The 22,370-nt window shown below is 38.5% G+C and overlaps 1 protein-coding gene across 13 annotated transcripts in view; it reads left to right on the top strand.

Annotated features, from left to right (window-relative positions):
* usp20 (ubiquitin specific peptidase 20) overlaps positions 1–22,370 on the top strand; it is a 146,857-nt gene that overhangs the window by 82,189 nt on the left and 42,298 nt on the right. For 5 of the 13 annotated variants that reach the window (XM_048613812.1, XM_020535063.2, XM_048613813.1 and 2 more), the window contains 9 exons: positions 3,133–3,313; positions 4,400–4,526; positions 6,525–6,694; positions 6,966–7,047; positions 7,944–8,052; positions 10,165–10,267; positions 11,194–11,262; positions 11,513–11,701; positions 13,630–18,582. In XM_048613812.1, the coding sequence (XP_048469769.1) occupies positions 3,133–3,313; positions 4,400–4,526; positions 6,525–6,694; positions 6,966–7,047; positions 7,944–8,052; positions 10,165–10,267; positions 11,194–11,262; positions 11,513–11,670 (999 nt within the window). In that variant the 3' untranslated portion in view covers positions 11,671–11,701; positions 13,630–18,582. Of the gene's footprint in view, positions 1–3,132; positions 3,314–4,399; positions 4,527–6,524; positions 6,695–6,965; positions 7,048–7,943; positions 8,053–8,985; positions 9,001–10,164; positions 10,268–11,193; positions 11,263–11,512; positions 18,583–22,370 lie in introns of those variants that run through there. The other 8 variants (XR_007265083.1, XR_007265084.1, XR_007265080.1 and 5 more) reach the window with 8 other exon arrangements.

Here is a 22,370-nt window from a genome sequence, read left to right as displayed (position 1 = left end):
TTATTGTACACCAGTAGTTTAATGGTCAGTTTAAATTATATTAAGCGGAATTTTGTATGCCAACTGGTATTTTTGCAATTCTACACTACAAATCTGGTAGTTATAATTTTCAAAAGAAGAAAGCAAAGTTCAGGAAGAGGGTATTTCGATAATTTTCTTCATTGAATACTTTAACATGTCTTGCATGTGGCTTTGACAGTAGCATATCCAAACCATGATTATATCGTTGTGAGTGATATGTTGCTATTACCGTGTCCTTGTAGACCTTTTTATTGCTGATTTTCTTCCTTAGATTTTGTATATGTAATTGATTCTTTATTTTGACAAATTTAACAATAATAAATTTTGTTCCTTGAATATTCAACATGAGCCAGTTTTCAGTTGAACTGTTAAATTTACTGATCAGCCGTGATTGATTATTTTAATTTTGGTTTCTGGAGTACCTCACTGATTCAATAAGTCTGAAAGAATAAACTCTGCATGGTAGTATGTAGGAACCAAAAATTATTGTGATTAGTTTCATTTACTTTGAAATAGATTAAAAGTTGAATCTGCTGTTTGGCTTGGCTGTCGGGTTAACTTTGTATCTTCTCACTCCTCGTTCACGTTCACCTCCACTCCTGCACTGTGTCCACCTTGTGCCATTCCTATGTAGAGGGGGTGAATAGGTGAGCTGTTTCTATAGCGCTTCCCTTAAAATGAACTGGGAGCTTTGCAAAGGCAACATGTCCTGACTTATCTGATGTTGAGATTTAATAAGGCCCTCACCTCCTGTACTTTTGCCAAATGCCTCCTAAAATTCTTTGAGCCATATGATCTGACGTAGATTGGGATATTGTATTCGTTGATTTCCAATAAGCTGTGCCATGAAGAAAGAGCAGGGGAATGGGACTAATTGGAAAACACTTTTAAAGAATTCGATGGACCAAATGTCCTTGCTTTTGTTGCATAGGTGTATGAGGTGGTAATGGCTGTACTGTTATGTAGGATAGGGATTGCAATGATGGAAACTTGTTTTTTTTAATCCAGTCAATCTATTTGAACATCTGTGACCATCACACTCTGGGAAGTGGGACTTGAACCTGCACTTTCTAGCCCACAGGGAGAGATCCCACCGCTGTACCAAAAATCTCTTGAGACAGATGTCCCACACACCTAGCATCATAGCAATAAGATTCACATACCAATTAATCATTTGTATGATAGGCAAAATGGTCTTTTGGCTTGATGTCGGCAGCCTGTTGCTGGTACAGCACCTGTGTTGCTACAATATAGCAGGCATGAAACTTGACGTGTTGAAGTACCTACCTTCCCAGAGTAATCTGAAGTAGACTTAGTTCTTTACAGCAACAAGAGTGACTGCCTTTGGGGCCTTTTGTACCCACAGACAATATATAGCAAGAAATTATCTGTTCAGTACTGGTGTGCTGCCCACTGTATCTAACGTTAGATTTGATTCTGTACTTGGACAATATTTGCTGGATAATTCTGAATGTGCAGAGAATTAATTGAGGTGATGCATTTTCGGAGGTCTAAAAGGCAAAAATATACATAATGAATGGTAGAACTCTAGGGAGTACTGAGGAACAACGTGCATTAGCCCATTGATCCCTGGAGATGTCAGCACAAGTAGACAGACAGGTTGATGAAGAAGGCATACAGGTTGCTTGCCTTAATTAGCCAGGGAATAGAACGTTAGAATAGAATAGAATGTTACTATACCTTTTGGTCTGCCAACAGGAAAAGATTCTCACAAAGTATGCTGTGCATGCCCCTCATAATTTTGTTTACTGTAATTAGATTCCCTCCTTGGCCCCGGCCTTCCCTCATTAGACTTCTCAAAATGTTCAAGACAGAAGGGCATAAGTTTAGGGAAAGGAGTAAGCAGTTTAGAGGGGATCTGAAAAGAATTTTTTTCACCCAGCGGGTGGTAGAAATGTGAAATGTGCTGGCTGAGAGGATGATGGTGGCAGGTACTTTCGCAACATTTAAGAAGCATTTGGATGGGCTCTTAAAGTGACAGAATGTAGGCCATGAACCAAGTGTAGATAAGTAGAATTAGTATAATTTGGTGTTTATTGATTGGCATAGATGTAATTGGCTGAAGGGCTTGTTTCTGTGCTCTATGGTTCTATGACACTAATTATACTAACAGTATGGCACATTTATGCATACTGGAAGTTTCGTCTTAATACACAAAACCCTGTACTTTGCAAACAGAACATATACATGATTGAAGCTATTTCAACTCCAAATAGGAGACAGCCATTTGCTGTATCATTAGTTAGGGCATTACCCTTAAAAATCAGAGTCGACCTGCCAGGTTTAAAATTTAAACATAGCCTAGCAGTTAACTGTCAGTCATCATTTCTTGTTATGTTATCCATGTCTTTGGCCGGGCCTGCTTGCCAATCAATCAGCGCTCTCCCCTCGTGGTCTAAGTGTTGCTTTACCGATTGAATTAGTATTCTCGTAAATTGCAAAATAAAAAGATTCAGCAAAATGTCATCTTTCTTATTCATACATTATTTGGATCTTTAGCTTTAATCTGATAGTAGACCGTAACTGGGAATTCACTTATGCTCCTATATATAGGAGTAAAACTAAGATTGTTGGATAGGGAATGCACCATATTTAATGCCTGTGTCTATAAATAAAAGCTTGAGTTTATAAAAACTGCACAAGTATTTTGCTTCACTGCCTGACTGAGCTATAACTGTACTATTACCGTTACATGCAGGTAAAGGCCTTAATCAAATTATTTCCTAAGCGCATAATTGTTACTTCACAAAAAGTCGTATCCAATGATTCAATAGTGGAAATTTCTCCTAAATCAGCTGATATATGTAACAGTTTTTAAATACAAGATGATAGCAGAATTGGGAGACTTTAGAAATTCAGCACACAGTATCATCTGCTGGCCAGATGCTGCAACTACATTCTGATTGTTGGTCTAGCAAAGTTGATTGCAAAATATTGACAGCCATTTACAATGGGAACTGTTGACAGAAAAATGAAGTCTGGCCGATAGAAAGCAGGGTTGGCAGTCAGCAAGTGTGCAGTTTACGCAAGATTTGTAGTCAGGTTTTAGACAACTAGTTTTAACTTTAAATCTTTGCCTCCTGTTTCCAGATTCTTTGTATTCACTTGAAACGCTTTCGCCATGAAGTGATGTACTCCTTTAAAGTAAATAGCCACGTGTCTTTCCCGTTGGAAGGTCTTGACCTTCGACCATTTCTTTCGAAGGAGAGCTCATCTCAAATCACAACCTATGATCTTTTGTCTGTTATTTGTCATCATGGAACTGCAGGCAGTAAGTAACGATACAATTCATTGAGACAGATTATGGCTGGCTCACAAGAGTCTAATGTTTGTCCTTCATAGAATGGAAGTTTTAAAAATCCCAATACTGACTTGTTTAAACATCACCCAAAGTCACGAAAAACAGTTGTGATCTGTGCCCCTCATTTAGAATTAATTTGTAAAGTTCTGATTTGGCAGCCCACATTTCAGTTTCTGTGAAAAGTGAAAAGCTAATCGTTGCGCAAACTAGCTTTAGTTGAATCAATAGCGTAAAGTGCATTCTGAGAATGTAGTTTATGATCTCGAAGGGAAGCCATCAAAGGAACACAGTCAACTCCAGTTAGTTTGAAGTCATAGTCTGCTTAAGAATTTACAATTTATCTGATTTTGTTTGATAAAACAAAAGTAATTTTGCGCAATTTTAAATTGAAATTCAGTAATTTGGAATTCACCTGTACATAGAGTCTATCTTTTTTTCAGTTTCTTTTTAAAACACTACGTAATCGTTAGATAAATGTAGACAAAACTCATTAATTGATACTTAAAGCTGGAGTGTACAAGCTTTATTTTCTTCATGGCTGTATTAATGGAGTCTATCGAACCTCATGGGCACACAGACCCATACATGCACATAGACCATCTTCCATTCCCATTAGTTTATTAATATAATGATTTTTGGTGTTCTGATTTAAGATTTATCCAGCATCTGAAGCAGCAGCCTTACGAAGAACTCTTTCCAAACCTCCAGGCCCACAAAACTCGAGCAAGATAAACCAGTGAGTAAGAAACACAGTCTACTCCTCTTAATTCAAAATTTCTTGTTTTATTTTGTTATGCACTAAATTCCCATTTAATTCAGCAGCATCCCCTTACCAAAAAAACATTGAATTGTCAGGAGTAGACAAAAGCCAAATTTAACTAGATTACCTGGCTTCCAGGTAATGTTGAGAGGGCTTGGAGGTTACAGCTTGGACACCCCTGCTTTAAAGATTCTAAAAGGTCAAATAAGAATTCCAGCAAAAATTTGTTTGTTCTTGGTCTGTTGATTCTCTTGATTGTGGTAATACAAACTTGTACTAAATTCATGTTTTTACAGGTGGTCACTACACAGCCTATTGCCAGAATGTAATTAATGGTCAGTGGTACGAGTTCGATGATCAGTATGTCACAGAGGTCCATGAGACAGTAGTACAGAATGCTGAGGCTTATGTACTTTTTTACAGGTGAGGAATGCTTTAAGAATGACAGCTAAAATGTGCAATTTAAAATCTGCTGATTCTGATACATGAATGCTGCACTGTCTGGGGTCTTTCGGACAAAATGTTTAAACGACAGTCCTGTCTGCATCTCAAGTTAGCAAAAACATCACATAGGGACCATTTCATGAAGTACATACAGCTGCTGTTCTCCCCCCTAGCCCCCACTAGCCAATATTTATCCCTCTACTAATATCAGTAAAACTAATTATATGCTCGTTAATTGCATTGTTGATTCTGGGACCTCACTCTGCACACTGGCTACTATGTTTCCCACTTCATGTGCATGATTATGCTCTAAAATGCTTCATTAAATGCTTCCAAGCTTTTTGGCACATTATGATAGGCTGTAAATAAATTTGTCGTTTTTCTTTATGTATACTAGTTCGATAAAGTATAGGGTGCAAGCTGTGAAGTATAAGTTGCCCAGATTTGAATCTTTCACGTTTGCATGATTTCTCCTCATGCCACCTGCACTGTTTAAAGCTCTGTGCAGATCAGTACCTGGTAGACATTTTATCATTGTATCAGCTACCCACGGTAATGTGACACGGACATCATCATGCGGCATTCACCTTGGATTGAAAAGTGACAACTTGCGTTCAAGCCATACATGTCAGGCAATGGCCATCTCCAATAAAAGACAAAACTGCTCTTGTTTCAGCTTGGAAGACAAAGAAGAAAAAGTCACCTTGAAACTGAAACAGATGTTTTCTTAGATGTAATTTGACCACAGATTGAACTGAACCAGCCTTGTAAATACTACAAATACTTGTGATTACAAGAGCAAGTTAGAGGCTGGAAATTCTGCAGAACGTAACTCCTTCCAGTTCCCTAGAATCTGGCTACTGTCTACAAGATGCATCTCAACAACTCACCAGGGCCCAGTAACTTCTACCACCTAGGAGTAGAAGGACAGCAGCTTCATGGGAACACTAGCGCCTGCAAGCAAAGCTCCCCCGATTATTTTTTTTTTCTGCTGAGTGTATATCTGAGTGCATGGCAATGGCTTCTAAAAGCGCAAGCCAATGCCACTCAGCTTGTGCAGAACCTCTGAGTGGCTGTGAGGGAGCATTGCCTGCAAGTCCCCATAAAAACACTGTCCTGACTTGGCAATATATCACAATTCTTTTGCCTTCACTAGGTCATATTCCTGCAACTCCTTCCTTGTAATGCTGTGGGTGTACCTATATTGCACAAAATGCAGTGGTTCAAGAAGGCCACTCAACACCCCCTTTTCCAAGAGCAATTAAGAGTGGACAACAAACATTGGCTGAGCCAATGATGCCCACATTTCATGAATAAATTAAATAAATGCAAAAATATGATTCCAGTGGTTGTGAAACAAGATTCATGCCTGTGGACTAAAAGGAAATTGTAGGAAGTGCGCATTAAGTTTTCCAGTTCTGATAGAAGAGATTTTGAAAGGGAAAGGACAGGACGTGGGATCTGAAAGCTGTTTTGAGTGTACATAATGTAGAAGTTGAATATTTGAGGTTGCCCATTTTTTTATCGATGTTCTCACTATACCAAGCATGTATTCATTTCTGCTAGAATAAGTTTCCACGGTTCCTCCTCCTGTGCCTCCTATATAATCTGATAGGTTAATTCTGCAACTAGATAGTTGCCTCCATTCAGAAAACGTTTTCTGAACAGCCTTTTATGTTCCAAATTTGCCAAATGAAATGACTTATTTCTTGCCAGCATACCGAAGACCTCATTAAAACATGCAAGATTCTTAGGCTTGACAGGGTAGATGGTAATGGGAAAATTTATTTCCTGATTTATCCTGCTCTTTACTCTTTTAGTGCTCTTAATGCTTTTGGATTTTTTTATTGTCCAATTTCAAGAGTTATCTGAGAAGCAGTGGAATATCTTTTTTTTTTGTGATTTCGCAATTTGTGCTGTGCTCCTCTATCACAATATTTTCCTCAGTGACCTTTTTGTTCTGAATGTTTGTTGCAGGAAGAGCAGTGAAGAGGCAGTGCGGGAAAGACAAAAGGTTGTAGCTTTGGCCAGTGCGAAGGAACCCAGCCTCCTCCAATTCTACATCTCCAGGGAGTGGCTAAACAAGTTCAACACCTTCACAGAGCCAGGGCCAATCACCAACTACACCTTCCTCTGTTTACATGGAGGTCAGCTTGTGGGATAAATGAAAGAATTATCACCTGCACTAGCTTAGAATTTATCAATCCTGGATATAAAGGGAAAAAAGGCATCCTTATGAATAAAAAGCAGATGTTCTTAAATCAGAAGTATTTGTGTGTGCTCTTGAACGTTGGAAAGTTGCAGAGTTATGTTGAGCTCTTGCAGAGTTTTCACTTTGTGGTTGACTCCTGAATTATTTTGTCTTTTGTTTCCAAGGTGACAATGAATAGGAAAGCAGTAACTTTTATTTTTTAACAGGCATTCCACCGAATAAGTATCACTACATTGATGATCTGGTGGTGATTCTGCCCCAAAATGTATGGGAGTATTTGTACAACAGGTAAGCACAAAGATTCCTGAAAGTAGAAGTGGACAGTTTTTGAAATGCTTTTTTCTTAAGTCATGTGTTTTTTAATCAGTTGTGCTGATGATATTTAATTTTTACTTGCAAAGGCAATTTTCTTACTTGGTCAGATCCAAATTGAATACGTGTCATTTGTTGTCAAAAAGTTACCACCTTTGTTCTCAGTTGTGTTGCTTTTGGGGAACTTGAACAGAAGCCATTCACCTCTCCAACAGAAGCATTATAAATCAATTGTTTTCACGATATAGTTGTTAGACATTATACTCTCCATTGGAGTATTGTGTATTTTGGGCATCCTCCCTCGAGGTGAATACTTTGGCCTTAAAGTCCAGTGACCATTTACCAAGCTGATCTCTTGGATAATGTGACTCTGCCATTATGAGAGACTAGATAAACCTTGATTGTATTGCGTAGAGCTGGGGAAGTGGAAGTTGATTATGGTCTGAAGTGTTTAAAATAGTGAAAATACATTGATAGGATAGATAGGGATTGATGCTTCCCAATGTGGAATTCAGAACAAAATTTGTAAGAGTAGAAATGCATTGACTAATAGAAAAGACCTGAGGAAGGGTCACTGGACCTGAAACGTTAACTCTGATTTCTCTTCACAGATGCTGCCAGAGCTTCCAGCAATTTCTGTTTTTGTTTCTGCTTTACAGCATCCGTGTTTCTTTTGGTTTTTACTTATTTTGCAAAGATGGGTGTTGAGGGATTAGCAGAAAGATTGGAGAATTGTGATTAACAAGAGTAGAGTTGCCCTCCCTAAGAAACTAAAGGAGCAGGCTCAATAAGTTTTTGGCAACCTTTTGCAATCACCGAACAATGTTGGCAATGTTGTGTTTTTCAATATTCTTGTCTTGTGATTGTGGCAGGTTTGGAGGTGGCCCTGCTGTGAACCATTTATACATCTGTTCCATTTGCCAAGTAGAAATTGAGGCAATTGCTAAAAGGAGGAAAATGGAAGTTGACACTTTTATAAAGGTCAGACCACAGTGCATCATCCTAAAAGGGGGAAAGTTAGATTTTAACTGAATTTCATAATTGTTTATTGTAGAATTGCTACATAATTTTTACCACATATTTAAGTAGCTTGGGCTGTCACTATAGTAAAATTCCTGGACTGAGATGCCAGTTCTTTTGATTCTTCCACAGGTGTGGGTGTCACTGGCAAGACTAGCTTTTGTTTCGCATCCCTAATTGCCCTTGAAGATGTTGGCAAGCTGCCTACTTGAACACTTGCAGTTAATCTGACGCTGGTACACCTCAGTGCTATTAGGGAGGGAGTTCCAGGCTTTTTACCCAGTGACAATGAAGGGGAAGTTGCCAAGTACTTTCTGGTCTTGTATAATAACTGTTCTGATACTGTACACTGTCTCAGTGTATCATGCCAAAGCATGCAATCTGCATTCAACCGTCTCACAGTGCCACTCTTGCTGTGGGTCTGGGGCATCATCTGAGTTACTTTTGCTGATGTTTTTTTCCTTCCCAACCATGCAAAAATCCCTGCCAGTGGCACGGTTGGGATTGAGAGTTTGCAATTAAATTCGATGGAATTTTAACAGCCCTGACTTTGAAATTGCTGCACCAACAGACTGATAGATTTAAAAAAACTTTAAGCATTAGTATGTGGATTGAGTTACAGCAAAGGAAGTACATTTTAGAGTACACCACTTAACAGTAAGAGTTGTTTTGTAACAATGCTTTCAAGCTGACTGTTAATAAAGAGTATGCTATTAATGTTTACAGAAAAATTGATTCTGAGAGTTCTATGTTCTGCCTTAAAGATCTTTATCAGAGCCATGCAGGGTGGATTGATCTCCAATCCAAATTAGTCACCAAACTCTGGCTTCCAGGTCTCAACTGAATTGTGGTAGAACTGAGAAAATTAATGGTTTTTAACCTTTGTCCAATTAGGTGTAGCTGCGGGTGTCATTTCATGGAATACAGCCAACACTATCCAATGCTGAAACATTGTGTCCTGGTCTTGGGTAGGTTTCCAGAAGATGCAACGTATATGAATTGAGGACAGATTCAAATCAATAAAGAGGGAATCATTAAATCCACACCAAAGCCCAGATGATCCAACAGGAGTGGTTATTGCTGTCCATTTGGTAGCACTTTTATCTTGCAAGACTGAAGATAAATGTGTACTCAGCCAAGTTTCATCGTTGTGGCTCTGTATAATTGATCCCTAGTGGAATGAAGGTGTACTATGTTTGCTTGCCCCTCTTCCACCTTTCTAATTTCCTTCATTGGGGCCGTATCGTTCCTTACTCATAATCGTGGCCCTTGAAATTAGTGAGACTGAATTTATCATGTTAAAGCAGCAGAGTAGGGAATTTAACCAACAACAGAACATAAGTTTTGGAAGTATGATCCATAGAGTCACTAAATGAACAATATAGCATTTAGCTGATGTGCCTGTACACAAACTTTCTGAAAGGGCTAACCAATTAAGCCCACTCCACTACTCTTCCTCAGACTCCACAGAATCCTAGAGTATGGATTTAAGTGGTTAATTCTTCAGTTTGTACTTTATTGATTAGGCAGTTAAGTAACTGAAATGCAGTTAAGGAAAGTATACCAACTGGTTATGTTTTTTTTAAAAGGCTTTTAAAAATTCCTTTTGAAAGGTCCTCTTTGGAACATTGAGGGACATAGGCATTGTCACCATATAAGGTTATAGAAACCTGGAGTGCAGGTTTTTAACCCATAGGTGCTTCATATTTGGTCTTATCTTATCAACTGATCTCTAAGGTATAATGGAGACTGTAAATAACCTGCCCCCTGTCTCCCCAGCATCCAGACAACTTCCCTGCAATTGGCAGATGGAACACACAGGATTTGATTCTAGATCATCTGCAGCTGGATTGAAAGCCGTATTGATTGAACATTTAAGTTGCTTGTATTCTTGGGCTGGAAAACAGTGTGAGATGTCTTCAGAAGAGAATAATTGAACAAAGATATCTCTGTTCTACCAGTATTAAAATACTTGGTTCCACTAGTTTATATAAACAAAATATCGTCAAAAAACCGCACTGTGGGCAGTAAAAAAAATCTTCGTAACATCCCTACTCATTATTTTCCTTTCAGCTAAACAAAGCATTCCAGGCTGAGGAGTCTCCTAGTGTCATTTACTGCATAAGCATGCAGTGGTTCAGAGAGTGGGAAGGTTTCGTTAAAGGCAAGGATAATGGTAAGAAACAATAGGTGGCACATATTTCATTAGAAATAGAATAGCTTTTCCTCTGAACCCCAGTGGTATGTAACCATTGAGTTTGAAGTTCAAACTTAAACTTCCAGAGAAAAAACAATGTTAAATGCTGTGAAAGTTCGATTATAGCATGAACTTTGGGGTCCAGAAAAGTTAAATTGTGGTTAAATGGACCTCTTCATTGCAAACAACTGCCTACTGTTGCCAACAAGTTAAACTCCTCGAATCCAAAAGAAATTTCCTGCTAGTAATAGTAAGTCTTGGCTTGTTGTAATCTTAAATACTGTGCTTGGATGATTTTTTGAATTTGAAGCATATTGACCATTGACTGGTTTCATTGCATTCCTATAGAACAATCTTGCTGATGTTATGTAGGTATTAATACTTGCAGTTACTGGAAATGTAGAGAAGTAAAATGATGTTTATTCTCAGCATTCTGTTCAGTACTAAAGTCAGAAGTTAAGTTTTTTTTTTGTCTCTTGCCATCCTGGTGGTCTTGATATAACAATGATAATGTTGACAAATTATGGTAATCAGTCAGTCAAGTAGTCTCATGATGTTTCAACAGTGGACATAAGTGGCTTATAATTCTGTATCAATAAATGTTGAATTAGTTATGATCACGATAAAAATGTTGTAAGATTGCCATTTTTATTGGAAGAAAGGAATGTTTAGGGTTTCCTGAAGAGATGGATTAATGGATGGGAGGGATGGACTCCACAATTATATAGACACGTGAATTCTGGATTCAGTGGACCTGATGGTCTGAATGACCTTTTCTGACTGGACTTGTTCTCATTACTTTCACAGCATATTCTTGTGGATGCGAGAGAAATTGAAATGTATTTGTCTGGAAACTGCTATGAAAATCTCCCCTGAATGAGTATAATTTTCTTTGCTTCTTCTAGAGCCTCCAGGTCCAATAGACAACAGCAAAATTGCAATCATTAAGGGTGGCCATGTTCAACTTAAACAAGGTATGGATATGTATAGTTTTAAATTCTCTATATAGTTAGAGAATAACAACTGTTTTAAAATGTTCCAAAGCAGGGTGTAGAGATAACCGGCATAATTTTCTTATCTCTAAATAAGTACATTTTAGAAAAGATGTAATCATACACATGGTACTGGAAACCAGAACTGGTGATAGATATGAAGCTGTGATGTTGAACGAAGTTCTCCTGCTAAATGCTCGCACGTCTTTGTTTTCTTTGGTTCTCTCACTAGGTGCAGATTATGGTCAGATATCAGAGGAAACGTGGAACTATCTGTTCACTATTTATGGTGGGGGACCAGAAATTGCCATGCGACAGAATGTGGTTCAGACTGACTTGGACAGTCCACAGGGAGAACGGAAAATAGAAGCGGAAACCCGAGCCGTGTGACCATAGACCTGCCAAAAAAAATGGTTGAAAGGTACTTTTTGAACAGCAGGAAGCAAAACTCTAAATGGATTCAAGGTACAGATCAGCCATGATAAAACTGAATAATGGAAGAGGTTTGAGGTGCTAAATTAGGTACTGCCAATCCTGCGTTCTCTGCTTAGATGCAACCATTGTACAAAAGTTTAGAAAACTTTTATTCCCAAGAACACACAATGTCACTAACAGTTTGCATTTTCATAGTGCCTTTAATGTAGTGAAAAGTCCTAAGTTGCTTTGGAAGACTCTAATGAAACAAAACTCAACACACAAGTAAGCAGATATCTTGAGCTTGGGCAAAGGGATTAGATATTAAGGAGCAAATTAAAGGTGGAGAAAATGGGTTTACTTGGTGGATACCAGAGCTTGAGGCTGGATATTTGAGGGCACAGTCACCAGCAGTGGAATGATTAAAATCAAGAATGCCTTAGAAGCCAGAATTGTTGAGGTATAGAGATCTGAAATTCAAATACCGGGGGATCTTTATAGGGAAAGGGGATGCTTTGAAGGGTTTTGAAAAGGAGGATGTGCATTTTAAAATTGAGGCCATCAACAAACACAGGACTTAATGCGAATTAAGGTATGGACACTTGTGTTTTGGTAAGGGAATGCAAGATAATGAAAGATTGAGGCCAGCCAGCAATGCCGTTTAATGAAGTTTAGAGGTAAAGAAAATGGTCCTTGTTGACTTGCTCCATGTTAATATTGAATTCATGCCAACTCTGACTGATCTGATATTCTGTGCCAGAAACTCTTGCGGCCACACATGCTGACAAATTCTCTAATCTATTGGGTCATCCTCCAGTGTTAGACTGGACCCCAACAAATCCAAGTTTGGGAGATGTCATGTTTATGTACCAGTACCTTACATCTCTGATCTGTAGAATTGGCATGCTTCTCCAAAAACACATTAAGCTGAGAAAATAAGAATGAGAATTTTTTTTCATACACCCCTCCAGTGTAATAGCCATATTAACAAAAGCCTGGATACTGATTGTTTGTACACTTTTGGCTAGACAGTAGAGTATTTACTTAGAATTTGCAGCACTGAAACTGACCAGTATTTATCTCTTCATGGAATGAGGGTCTTGCTGGCAAGGCCAGCATTTCTTTCTTATCCTTAATTGTCTTTGAACTATGCAACTTGCTAGGCCAATTCAAAGGCCAACGAAGAATCAACCACCAGGACGTCACTTCCAGACCATGTAAGGATGAGAAACTTTCTCCAGTAAATGACATTAGGCTTTTTTAAACCAGAGTTGGTGGTTTCAAGATTCCTGGTCACTGTAACTGAGGCTGTCTTTCCATTCCAGATTTTATTTCACTTCACCCCTACAGCAGCTAGTGGAATTTTTGAACCCTTGTCCCCATCATTAGCTTGGGCCTCTGGATTACTTGTTCCAGTGACCTGGCCATATGCCACCAACTTTTCCCCACTGGGTTTGTGCCACTGTTGATACTTTGTATGAGTCTCCTCCTATATGACTTTGTCTAAGTTTGAGATCAAAGCGGAAAAGCCTTAGCTAATTGGACAGTACTTGTGAAAAGAGAAACAGTTTTATCTCAGGTGGATGATAATATTTTGGGTCTGTTAGGTCAAGGAAGCATGACATTGCTGTGCAGACGTTTGCACCTTCTGTCTTAGAATTGTCAGTTAAGTTTAATCCGGATATGTATCCTATCCCTTCCTACTTTGTAAGTATTTAGGTACCCTTTTATAATCATTCTCGTTGCCTACTTGACCTTCCTAATCATCATGGCAGGAAGTTCGAATTCCAAGCACTCCCTGTGACAAGAAGTTTGTCGTGAAAGTACAACTGATTATAATATGAAATTAAAGTGATCAGCACAGAATTGCTGATGTAGTTGTTTAATCAACATTGACAATGAAACCAATTAAGGATGAACATTTTTGTTTTGCAGGCTATGATCCTGAGGTCAAGGATAATGAGCACTGCAACGTTTGCACCTGTGATGAATCTATGTGAGCACTTTGTAATTTAACTGTAGAAATCCTTTTTAAAGCTATTTTATTTCTTTCTGACTAAATGTACGGCTAGAAAAAGAAGTGCGTTGCATAATGCCATGCATAGTCGAGAGCACTCTGGATATACTAATGCTGTACTTGGATAAGTCTTGACTGTATTTCCTTTAAGTAGAGCCTACACTTCTGTTTGTCCTGTGTGTATGTATAAAACACACATCTTGTTCTACCAAGAGGTCTGTCATTTGTGTATCTTAATTACAGTAGCGATTTGGGCCTGCAATATCGTGATGATGCACATGCAACATAGCTGGTATGGTCATAAGCCCAAAGGTTAAATGAAGTCTTCACGAGATGGTTTTTTTAGGGAGAGAATTTCTCCCAGTGGTTCTAGTAGCAGTTTGGCAATGTCAGCGAGGTACACTGTTCAATGCTGTTGCAAATGTTGCTTGTTTTCTAATGTAATCTATGCAGCAGGTGTTTGATCTCAACATGTGTAAATATTTTTGTTTTGTTATTCCCAAGCTCATTATGGCTCTCCCATCCTACGCATCATTTCCCAACTTGCTTTATCAATGGAATTTGAGCTTTTAGGCAGGTTAGCTTGTTCTGAATTTTTAATTTTTTTTTTAAATGTTTTAAAAGGGATGACCAGATGACCTGGTAAAGAGCAGGAGTTCCCAAAGGGGGTACTCACCATTATAATTTGCTGTGTCATTGGCGTTACCAATATGCATTCTTAATTATGTGCCAAAGTTTCTGCATTGGAGGAAAAATCCTCAATATGCATCTTAAAATTTTACCTGATGGAGGAGTTGCAGGGGCCACTGAGCTACACCTCTGATTAATTCCCCACAAACACATGTTTTGACGTAAGCATTCAACTCAAGGACACAATTTGTTTGAGGAGGGGGAATCATAAAGTTAAAAGAATACAAAATGGTAGCCATCCACATCCCATGTAGAAAAAATTTAAGATTTCTATCTCAGAATAAAAATATAAAGAACAGCAAGATCAATATGATAATGGTGCAGACCCCAAATGCCATCTTCCTATGCTGTCCCAAATCCCTTACTGCTTTAGTATCTCAAAATCTATTGAACTCTGCCTTGACCATGTTCAACAACTAAGCATCTACAGCTCACTGTGGTAGAGAATTCCAAAGATGACAATGTAGAACTGAGATGAGAAATTTCTTTATTCAGGATTGTGAATCCTTGAAATTTTGTACCACTTGAGGTGATAGGGCAAGAAGATAGAGTTGAGGGAGAAGGTCAGGCTGATGTTATTGAAAAGCGAAGCAACCCAAAGGTTTGAATCACTTATTCCTTTGACAAATTAACTCATTTAAACACATCTTGGGTTTTGTAGTCACCTCCTTAGTTCATTTGCTTAGCTGATTCATGCATTAAGTTCTTGCCTTGCTGTATTACTTGCTTTAGATGATTCACTTTAAACAACATCCAATTTTCAAACTGGTTTGCTAAATTCTAGAAGTTATGAGCGTTACGGCAATAATTCTGAATTTAAGAGCATTTAAACTATTGTTTCCTACATGGACTGAAACCTCATGTTGCACCAGTTCCTCCATTAACTCATCGAACTTGTGAAATTCCAATGCTGGAATTATGGGGAAAATATACTTTTTTTTTCTGGATAAGTCCTTAGTGACAATAGAACATTAACGTTCTTTTTTTCTCCTCAGTTGGAAATCTTGACTTTTTCTTAGACGCCTTTGAATTTGGTGTTTTGTCTAACGTGGCTTAATCTGATCAGAGGTCTGTCTGTCGGGAAATATTGAACAGATGCTATTCTGTTCATCCCAGTCTTGTATTAAAAATTTCTGCTTCACCTTAGTGATGGTAAAAGATGCTTAGTGCCCACACTCAGGTCAAGAATTGTACATTACATTCTGCAATGTCAACTACTGCTAGTTCTACTTTTGCCATGATATATCAGGCTTTGGACTTGTTCTGTCAGCAGACCCAGATCTGTCCAGCTTCCCGCCACTTTTTACCTGAGAAAAGTGAGGTCCCCTGATCGTAAGCAAGTAACATTACTGTTTATGCAATGAATTACAGTTTAGTTGTAATTGAAGAGCACAAAATCTCTAGTCCCAGTGTTTATATTAGCAATCTGTTAAAATAGTTTCAGTAGCTTATTTGAATATTTGGGGATTTTGTGTGTTGTACTTTGCCAGTTTGGGATCAGTGAAATTTTGGTTGATATTAGCCTTGTTTTGCTGTATGAAGGTCTGTGTTGGAGATTGTTGACCACTTTCTGCATGCTCAGAATGGAACACGAGGCAAAATATCCTCCATTTGTAGAGAGGAGCAAAGAAGATAATGGGAGGGGAGTGGGTGGTGGTGTTGCTGGATGTGGAATGCAAGTGTTTGTACAAAGGCTTATCAGCCTGTCTGAATCTGCAGAGGTTGAGAATGCTAAAGGGATATTGAACTTCAGATTAAAAACAATAAATAAATGATGAGCTGCTTGGCCAACTCCAGTGACCTTTGCGTTGCCCCACCACTTCCCCACCCATCAAGTTGTAAGCTAGCCCTCTGCATTTCAACCTGTAGAAACCAATTATTGTAGAAACTAGTTTGATTTTCAAATTATTGTTCATGAGTTACCATCTCTTTTTTTTCAAACACTCCCCCACCCCCTTCTACTTCACTCCACTCCTCAGAGGGATGTATGATCTTGTAGTTTCCCTTGAAATAACATTTAAAGCTATTTGCTTTTGGAAGTCTATTTATAAATTGAGTGAAATATTTTTCAACTGCCTCATGGAGATGGTTGAAAAATTAATTCTATGATTTGAAAGATTAGAGTAGTATCCCAGTATTGGGGTGTAATTTTGTTTTCTGTCACTCATGCACATGTACATATTATGCATGTATGAGATATTAAGCATTTGCTTTTAACGAAAATAAAGAACACTTTTTTTTTGTTTAAGTTCTGGAGTAGGGTTGTGGTGCCCAGAGAGGTTGTAAATCTACTAAAATTTGGCTCTCTTGGTTACCAATAGTAGATGTTCCCTGGCATTGCTCACAATGGACATTTTTTTGAGACTTAGATTAATCAATAGCAGTGAAAATTTTCCAAAGTTGAGTCACAGCAGTTGTGGGCATTTTTAAGCTGTAGGCACCATAAAAGAGAGATATGAATATGCAAGACTGGTAATATGTTATAATGGTAGAAGTTTGTAAAACATGAGATTCTTACACAGAGAAGAGAATACTGAGACTTTAAATCAAGCTAACCTAAGAGGTACAGGATTGAAAATTGATTTTTTTTTCCCTGAACTCCACCTGTGTGGCAGTTTGGTATAGAACAGGGAAGGAAAGGTATTGATGCATAATAGCTGTGTTGATTTTTAAAATGGTCTTTTCCCCTTTTCTGAGAATATATGCTGAAGAGTGGTCCCCTACAGAATGGTCTCCATATCAACAATGGGTTGTTTTGCTGCCTCCTGTGTTAATATTTCTATGGTTCTATGAAAGCTGCACAATATTCACAGCTGTAATATACTTGCTGTCCATGCATTTGAACAGGTGTGTCATATATTTTCAGGCTGGTGTATTTTACCTTGGTCTACAGCCAGATTTATATATATTTTGGTGCAGTTTCTAAGAAATAATTTCCTACTGTTGAGTTCCTTTGTGCAAAGTCTTGTTTTTATTGCAGATACGTTTAAGAATATTTGTATGAAAAATATTGTGTGAATTATTTTTGTAACTAAATACTCTCCAGAATTTTTGTTCTTTAAAAAGTACTACCAAAAATATTGGTTGTCCAGTTGCCCAGATTGAAAGCATTCAATTTGCAAATCTAGTTGAGGTATTTAAAGAGATTCCATGTTGTAAGTGCAGGAAATTTTCTCCTGGAAACCAGAACAAGGTGACACTATCTTTAAAATTACAGCTAAGTCATTCTGGAGTGATATGTTTCCACACAGGTTAAAGAAAATCAGGAATTCCCAGATGCAAATGTTAGGTTGGTGATTTCTTTGTTCATGACTGAGATCAGTAGTTTTTCATTGGGTAAAGGTGCGGTGGATGGAACATAACTGGGCAAGTGGAGTTGAGGCATAGATCAGACATAGTCTGAGTGACAGTGATTTGAATGATTGAACAGTAACCTCCTTTTCCTGTGCTCCAAATCCCCAGTATGTTGTATACCTTATCAGGACAAGGAGTAGTGGATCCATTCTTTCTAATGGATGGGAATTGATCAGTCTTATTTTAGATAGTTAGTGACATATTGCCATATTGGTGGGTTATATTGCAGAGTGTTTGCAGAAATGTTTGCCAGTAATGGCATCGTCACTCACCTTGAGAAATGAAAGGTTTACTTTGTCCATGGAATAATGCACATGAAGTAGCTAGATTTTTCCCATGTTGCAGAAAATTAAGAATTGTTTGTATTGATCCCCTACTTCCCTAATCTCTCTCTGACAGGATACTTCCTTTAATAGACTTTTTGCTTTTATATAGTTCCCTTCTGAGTTTTGAAATTTAATCAGAGTGTATGACTAATTTTTACCGAACCTGTTACCGAGGGAAAATGCCTAAAGGTCTATATAAAACACTGCCCTGTCGCTAAGGTTTCAATATGATTCAATTTTGCTACTCTAATTATAAAATGGAATGTGAATCTCTTGCATTGGCTGAACTGCTGATTCAGTGTTATAATGTGTTGCCTTGACACAATTTGTAAAGGTGGGATTAATCTGCTGTAATCTTTATCTTGTGTAGCAGCTGCAAATTACAAATTTAAATTATTCTCTCAATTGTACACTTAACGTGATGGGGTTCATTATTGCTTCATAAGTAATGCGGAGCTGTTAAGTGCATAAATAAAGTGAAATAAATGGCATGAATAGCTTTATTAATTCCTCCTTCATTTAATTGTACAGTCTGAACAATTGCCAGTACGACACATTTTAGCAAAATTGATTTTAAGAATGTATAGTTTTGTGTATTTTTTTTTTCAAAGTCTGTTTATTGTTCATTTACAAATGTTTTCAATATTCACAAACATTCATGCAAACCATACAGAGCCACTTTATTTAGCCATGATATGGTGGTGCCGGTGTTGGACTGGTGTGGACAAAGTCAGAAGTCAGGCGACACCTGGTTATAGCCCAACAGGTTTAATTGAAATTTCAACCTTTTAGAGCGCTGCTCCTTCAGGTGAACTTCACCTGTTGAAACAGCAACACTCAAAGCTCGTGATTTCAAATAAACCTGTTACACTATGACCTGGTGTTGTGACTTCTGACTTTATTTAGCTACATGTCGGTGAAATGATTAGTTTTACTCCATTTTTCCATCCATTCCATTTGACACAAAGTTTAAAAAGTCCCACATCTCGCTTGGCTGAAAGCTTGTCATTTCCATTTTAATAATCACCATTTACAAAGCTAGAAACCAATTTTCTTTAGAAAATAAACTATTTTGTATGACTAATCATCATTTTCTTGCACTGTACATGTCATGAAATGGCTAAGGGGCTAGTTTTCATGTAGCAAATATAGATTTCACAAAAGACTGATTTCTGACACTATTTAGTAACTACTAAAAGCAGAAGGGTTTTCCGTGATGAGAAAAAGATTAGTCCATCATTACATGGCAAAGATTAATGTGCATGCATGTCCAATTCATAATTGTATAAACTGTCCTAAATTTCATAATCATCAAACCACTTTATTTTTGAATTGCTTAACTATATTTATAGCAATACACTGGTTGCCTCAGTTGCTGAAATCCTGTTTCTCACTTTGGAAGTTCAATTGGTGCAATATCTGCCTGCATCAGTGTGTTTTGACTGTAGCAAAAAAATCCTCTTAGACCAATTGGAGAACTTACAGCATCGTGGAATCCATCAGAAATTTGTGATGTGGAGCAGTTTGTTTTTCTCATCCAGTTTAAAGCTTCACTCATGTTTAGCTCCTCCACAAAGGCAGCAGGATTTTCTCAATGAGTTCATACAGAAGATCCCACTGTATTGGCACATAACCTTGTCTGTACATGCCGATTTGGAGCAGTTGTGACATGTTCCCATGGCTTAATAACAAAAATAACTAAAAACAGTGCTGGAGAAACTCAGCGGGTCTGGCAGCATCTATGGAGACAAGAAGAGTCTTAACATTGAGTCCCGTATGACACTTCTTTGGAAAGTTAAAACATTAACGGTTTCTCTTTCTGCCAGACCTGTCTGAATTTCTCCAGCACTTCCTGGTTTATTTCAGATTTCCAGCATCTGCAGTATTTTGCTTTTAATGACAAGTGTTCTGTCTTGAGTTTTCTTGCCCTATTTAAGAAATTCCAATGAGAAGTGGCTCATTCAGAGTTTGCACTTAGATTTCTACAAAACTGGAAATGTTCCTTCATGTGAGTAGGCTAACCTACTTTTTGTTTTATGACATTTCACTTGAGTCAAAGATAGACCAATCTTAGAAGTCAGCATCTTGAGCCAACTTATCATTTGAACTGCGCTATCAAAGTTTGGACATAAGATTGTCAAAAGGCATGAATTGTCAACTATGGAATCAACTGGTCAAGCATCGTAGTGTAGCATGTGTTTGCTTTAGACCAACCTACCATGCCCCAGTGCTGTTGAGGAGACCTCTGTGACTAAGGGAGAAACTTGAACCTCTGTATAAAGTTGAGGCTTAAAAAATAATTTTCTGAATTTGGGGAAAAGGGAAATCCTGTGCATAATTCTATGATTGTCCTGTGATCTGTGTATTGTTTCTGATAACTCCTTCAAATTTCTAGGTAGAAAAAACAAATCACAAATGGATATTTTTTACTGTTCACAACCTTGTCACTTTGACACATGAAAATGGTTCAGCTCTTTCTTAATTACAAAAAGGAATGACCTGATAAACAGGATGTACAGGTCTAATGCATTTGTATCTTCACTCCTGGCCAAGAGAAACTTTGGGCATGTTATGGTCCTATGGTCCTTTTTTATTTTTCATGTTGAGGACCTGTTTGATCCCAGTATCTGAATGTATGGACAAGATGATTTATTTATTGGTTTTTGAGCCCTAGATTACAACGCTAAACCGAAATAAAAGGGGGAGCTTATTGGGCACTTATTAAATATGTTGTGTATTAAGAAACGTGAATGTTAAACTATCTAAAGCTGTTTGCCAAAGCAGTTTCAGTGAATTGACCTTTCAACAGCTCATTCGTGGAATAGAGTTGTCTCAGGGCACCAACTCGGTGCTTAAGGATGTCATCCTTACAAGCGTCTGCTGATCTGTTGGCCATATGGAATCCACCGGCACTAATTTCATTAGATTTACATTTGGTGGACATATGTAAGTAGATCTTGGACATGTTCTGGTGTCCTGCTCCAGAACTAAAATGAGTACAGCAGGCAATTTTTTATCCAAATAAACATTCTTTCATTAAAGAAAACTCCAATGAAGCGTTGGTTTTGATTTTGTTTTCTGCTTTAGTTTGTCAAAAGTTGAAGGTGGGATGTGGTGCTAAGCGGGTGAGCCTTCCAAGCCTCTTCCAAAAAAATTATTATTAATCATTCTGTTTGGCAGCAGAGACATACAACATGGAAACAGACCCTTCGGTCCAACTTGTCCACATTGACCAGACATCCCAGTCTGACCAAGTCCCAATTGACCCATGTCCCTCTAAATCTTTCTTATCCATGTGCCCATCTAGATGCCTTTAAATGTTGTTATTGTACCAGCCTCTTCCACTTTCTGTGGAAGCTTATTCCATACATGCACCAACCTCTCCTTGAAAAGGTTACCCCCCTCAGGTCCCTTTTTAAATCTTTCTCTTCTCACCTTAAACTTATGCCCTCTAGTCTTGGACTCCCCTACCCTGGGAAAAAGACCTTTTGGTTTTCACCCAATCCATGCCCCTCATAATTTTAGGAACCTCTATAACACCCCTCAGCCTCTGACACTCCAAGGAAAAAAGGCTCTGCCCTTTTCAGCCTATCCCTATAGCTCAAGCCCTCCAGTCCTGGCAAAGTCCTTATAAGTCTTTTCTGCACCCTCTCAAGTTTAATGTTACGACATACATCCAGGTAGGTGAAGCTTGAATTCTGGCCCCGATATGGGTCACAACCCCTGTGTTACAAGCTCCCACAGCACCTTTGAGCCACTTGATCTGATTATTTCCAAGCTGAGGGGGTAAAAAAAAGCTGACCTATTCCTGAGCTGTCTCCAAAAAATAGCATTGGATTTAATCAGAGATAGAGATAGTACGAACTGCGATGCTGGAGTCAGAGATAACACAGTATGGCGCCGGAGGAACACAGCAGGCCAAGCAGTGTCAGAGGAGCTGTAAAGCTGACATTTCGGGTCGGGACCCTTCTTCAGAAATAGGGGAGGGGGAAGGGAGTTCTGAAATAAATAGAAGGGTGGGGCTGGAGAAGGTAGGTGGGATGGTGATAGGTGAGTGCCGGTAGCTGGTGGTGGGGATTGGTCTTTGGGCTGGCTGGGGCAGATAGGTAGGAGAGAAGATGGACAGGTTGTGTCAGGTCAAGGAGGCGGGGATGATAGGGAGGTTTGGTGATGGGATGAGGCTGGGGTGGGGAGATTTTGAAACTGGTAAAGGCCACATTGAGACCATTGGGTTGTAGGCTCCCAAGGCGGAATATAAGGTGCTGCTCCTCCAGTTTCTGGGTGGCGTC

The sequence above is a fragment of the Rhincodon typus genome, chromosome 28, assembly GCF_021869965.1.
Source record: "Rhincodon typus isolate 14 chromosome 28, sRhiTyp1.1, whole genome shotgun sequence".
Taxonomy (NCBI): domain Eukaryota; kingdom Metazoa; phylum Chordata; class Chondrichthyes; order Orectolobiformes; family Rhincodontidae; genus Rhincodon; species Rhincodon typus.
Note: the sequence above shows the minus strand (reverse complement) of the source record. Positions and strands in the feature narration are given on the sequence as shown.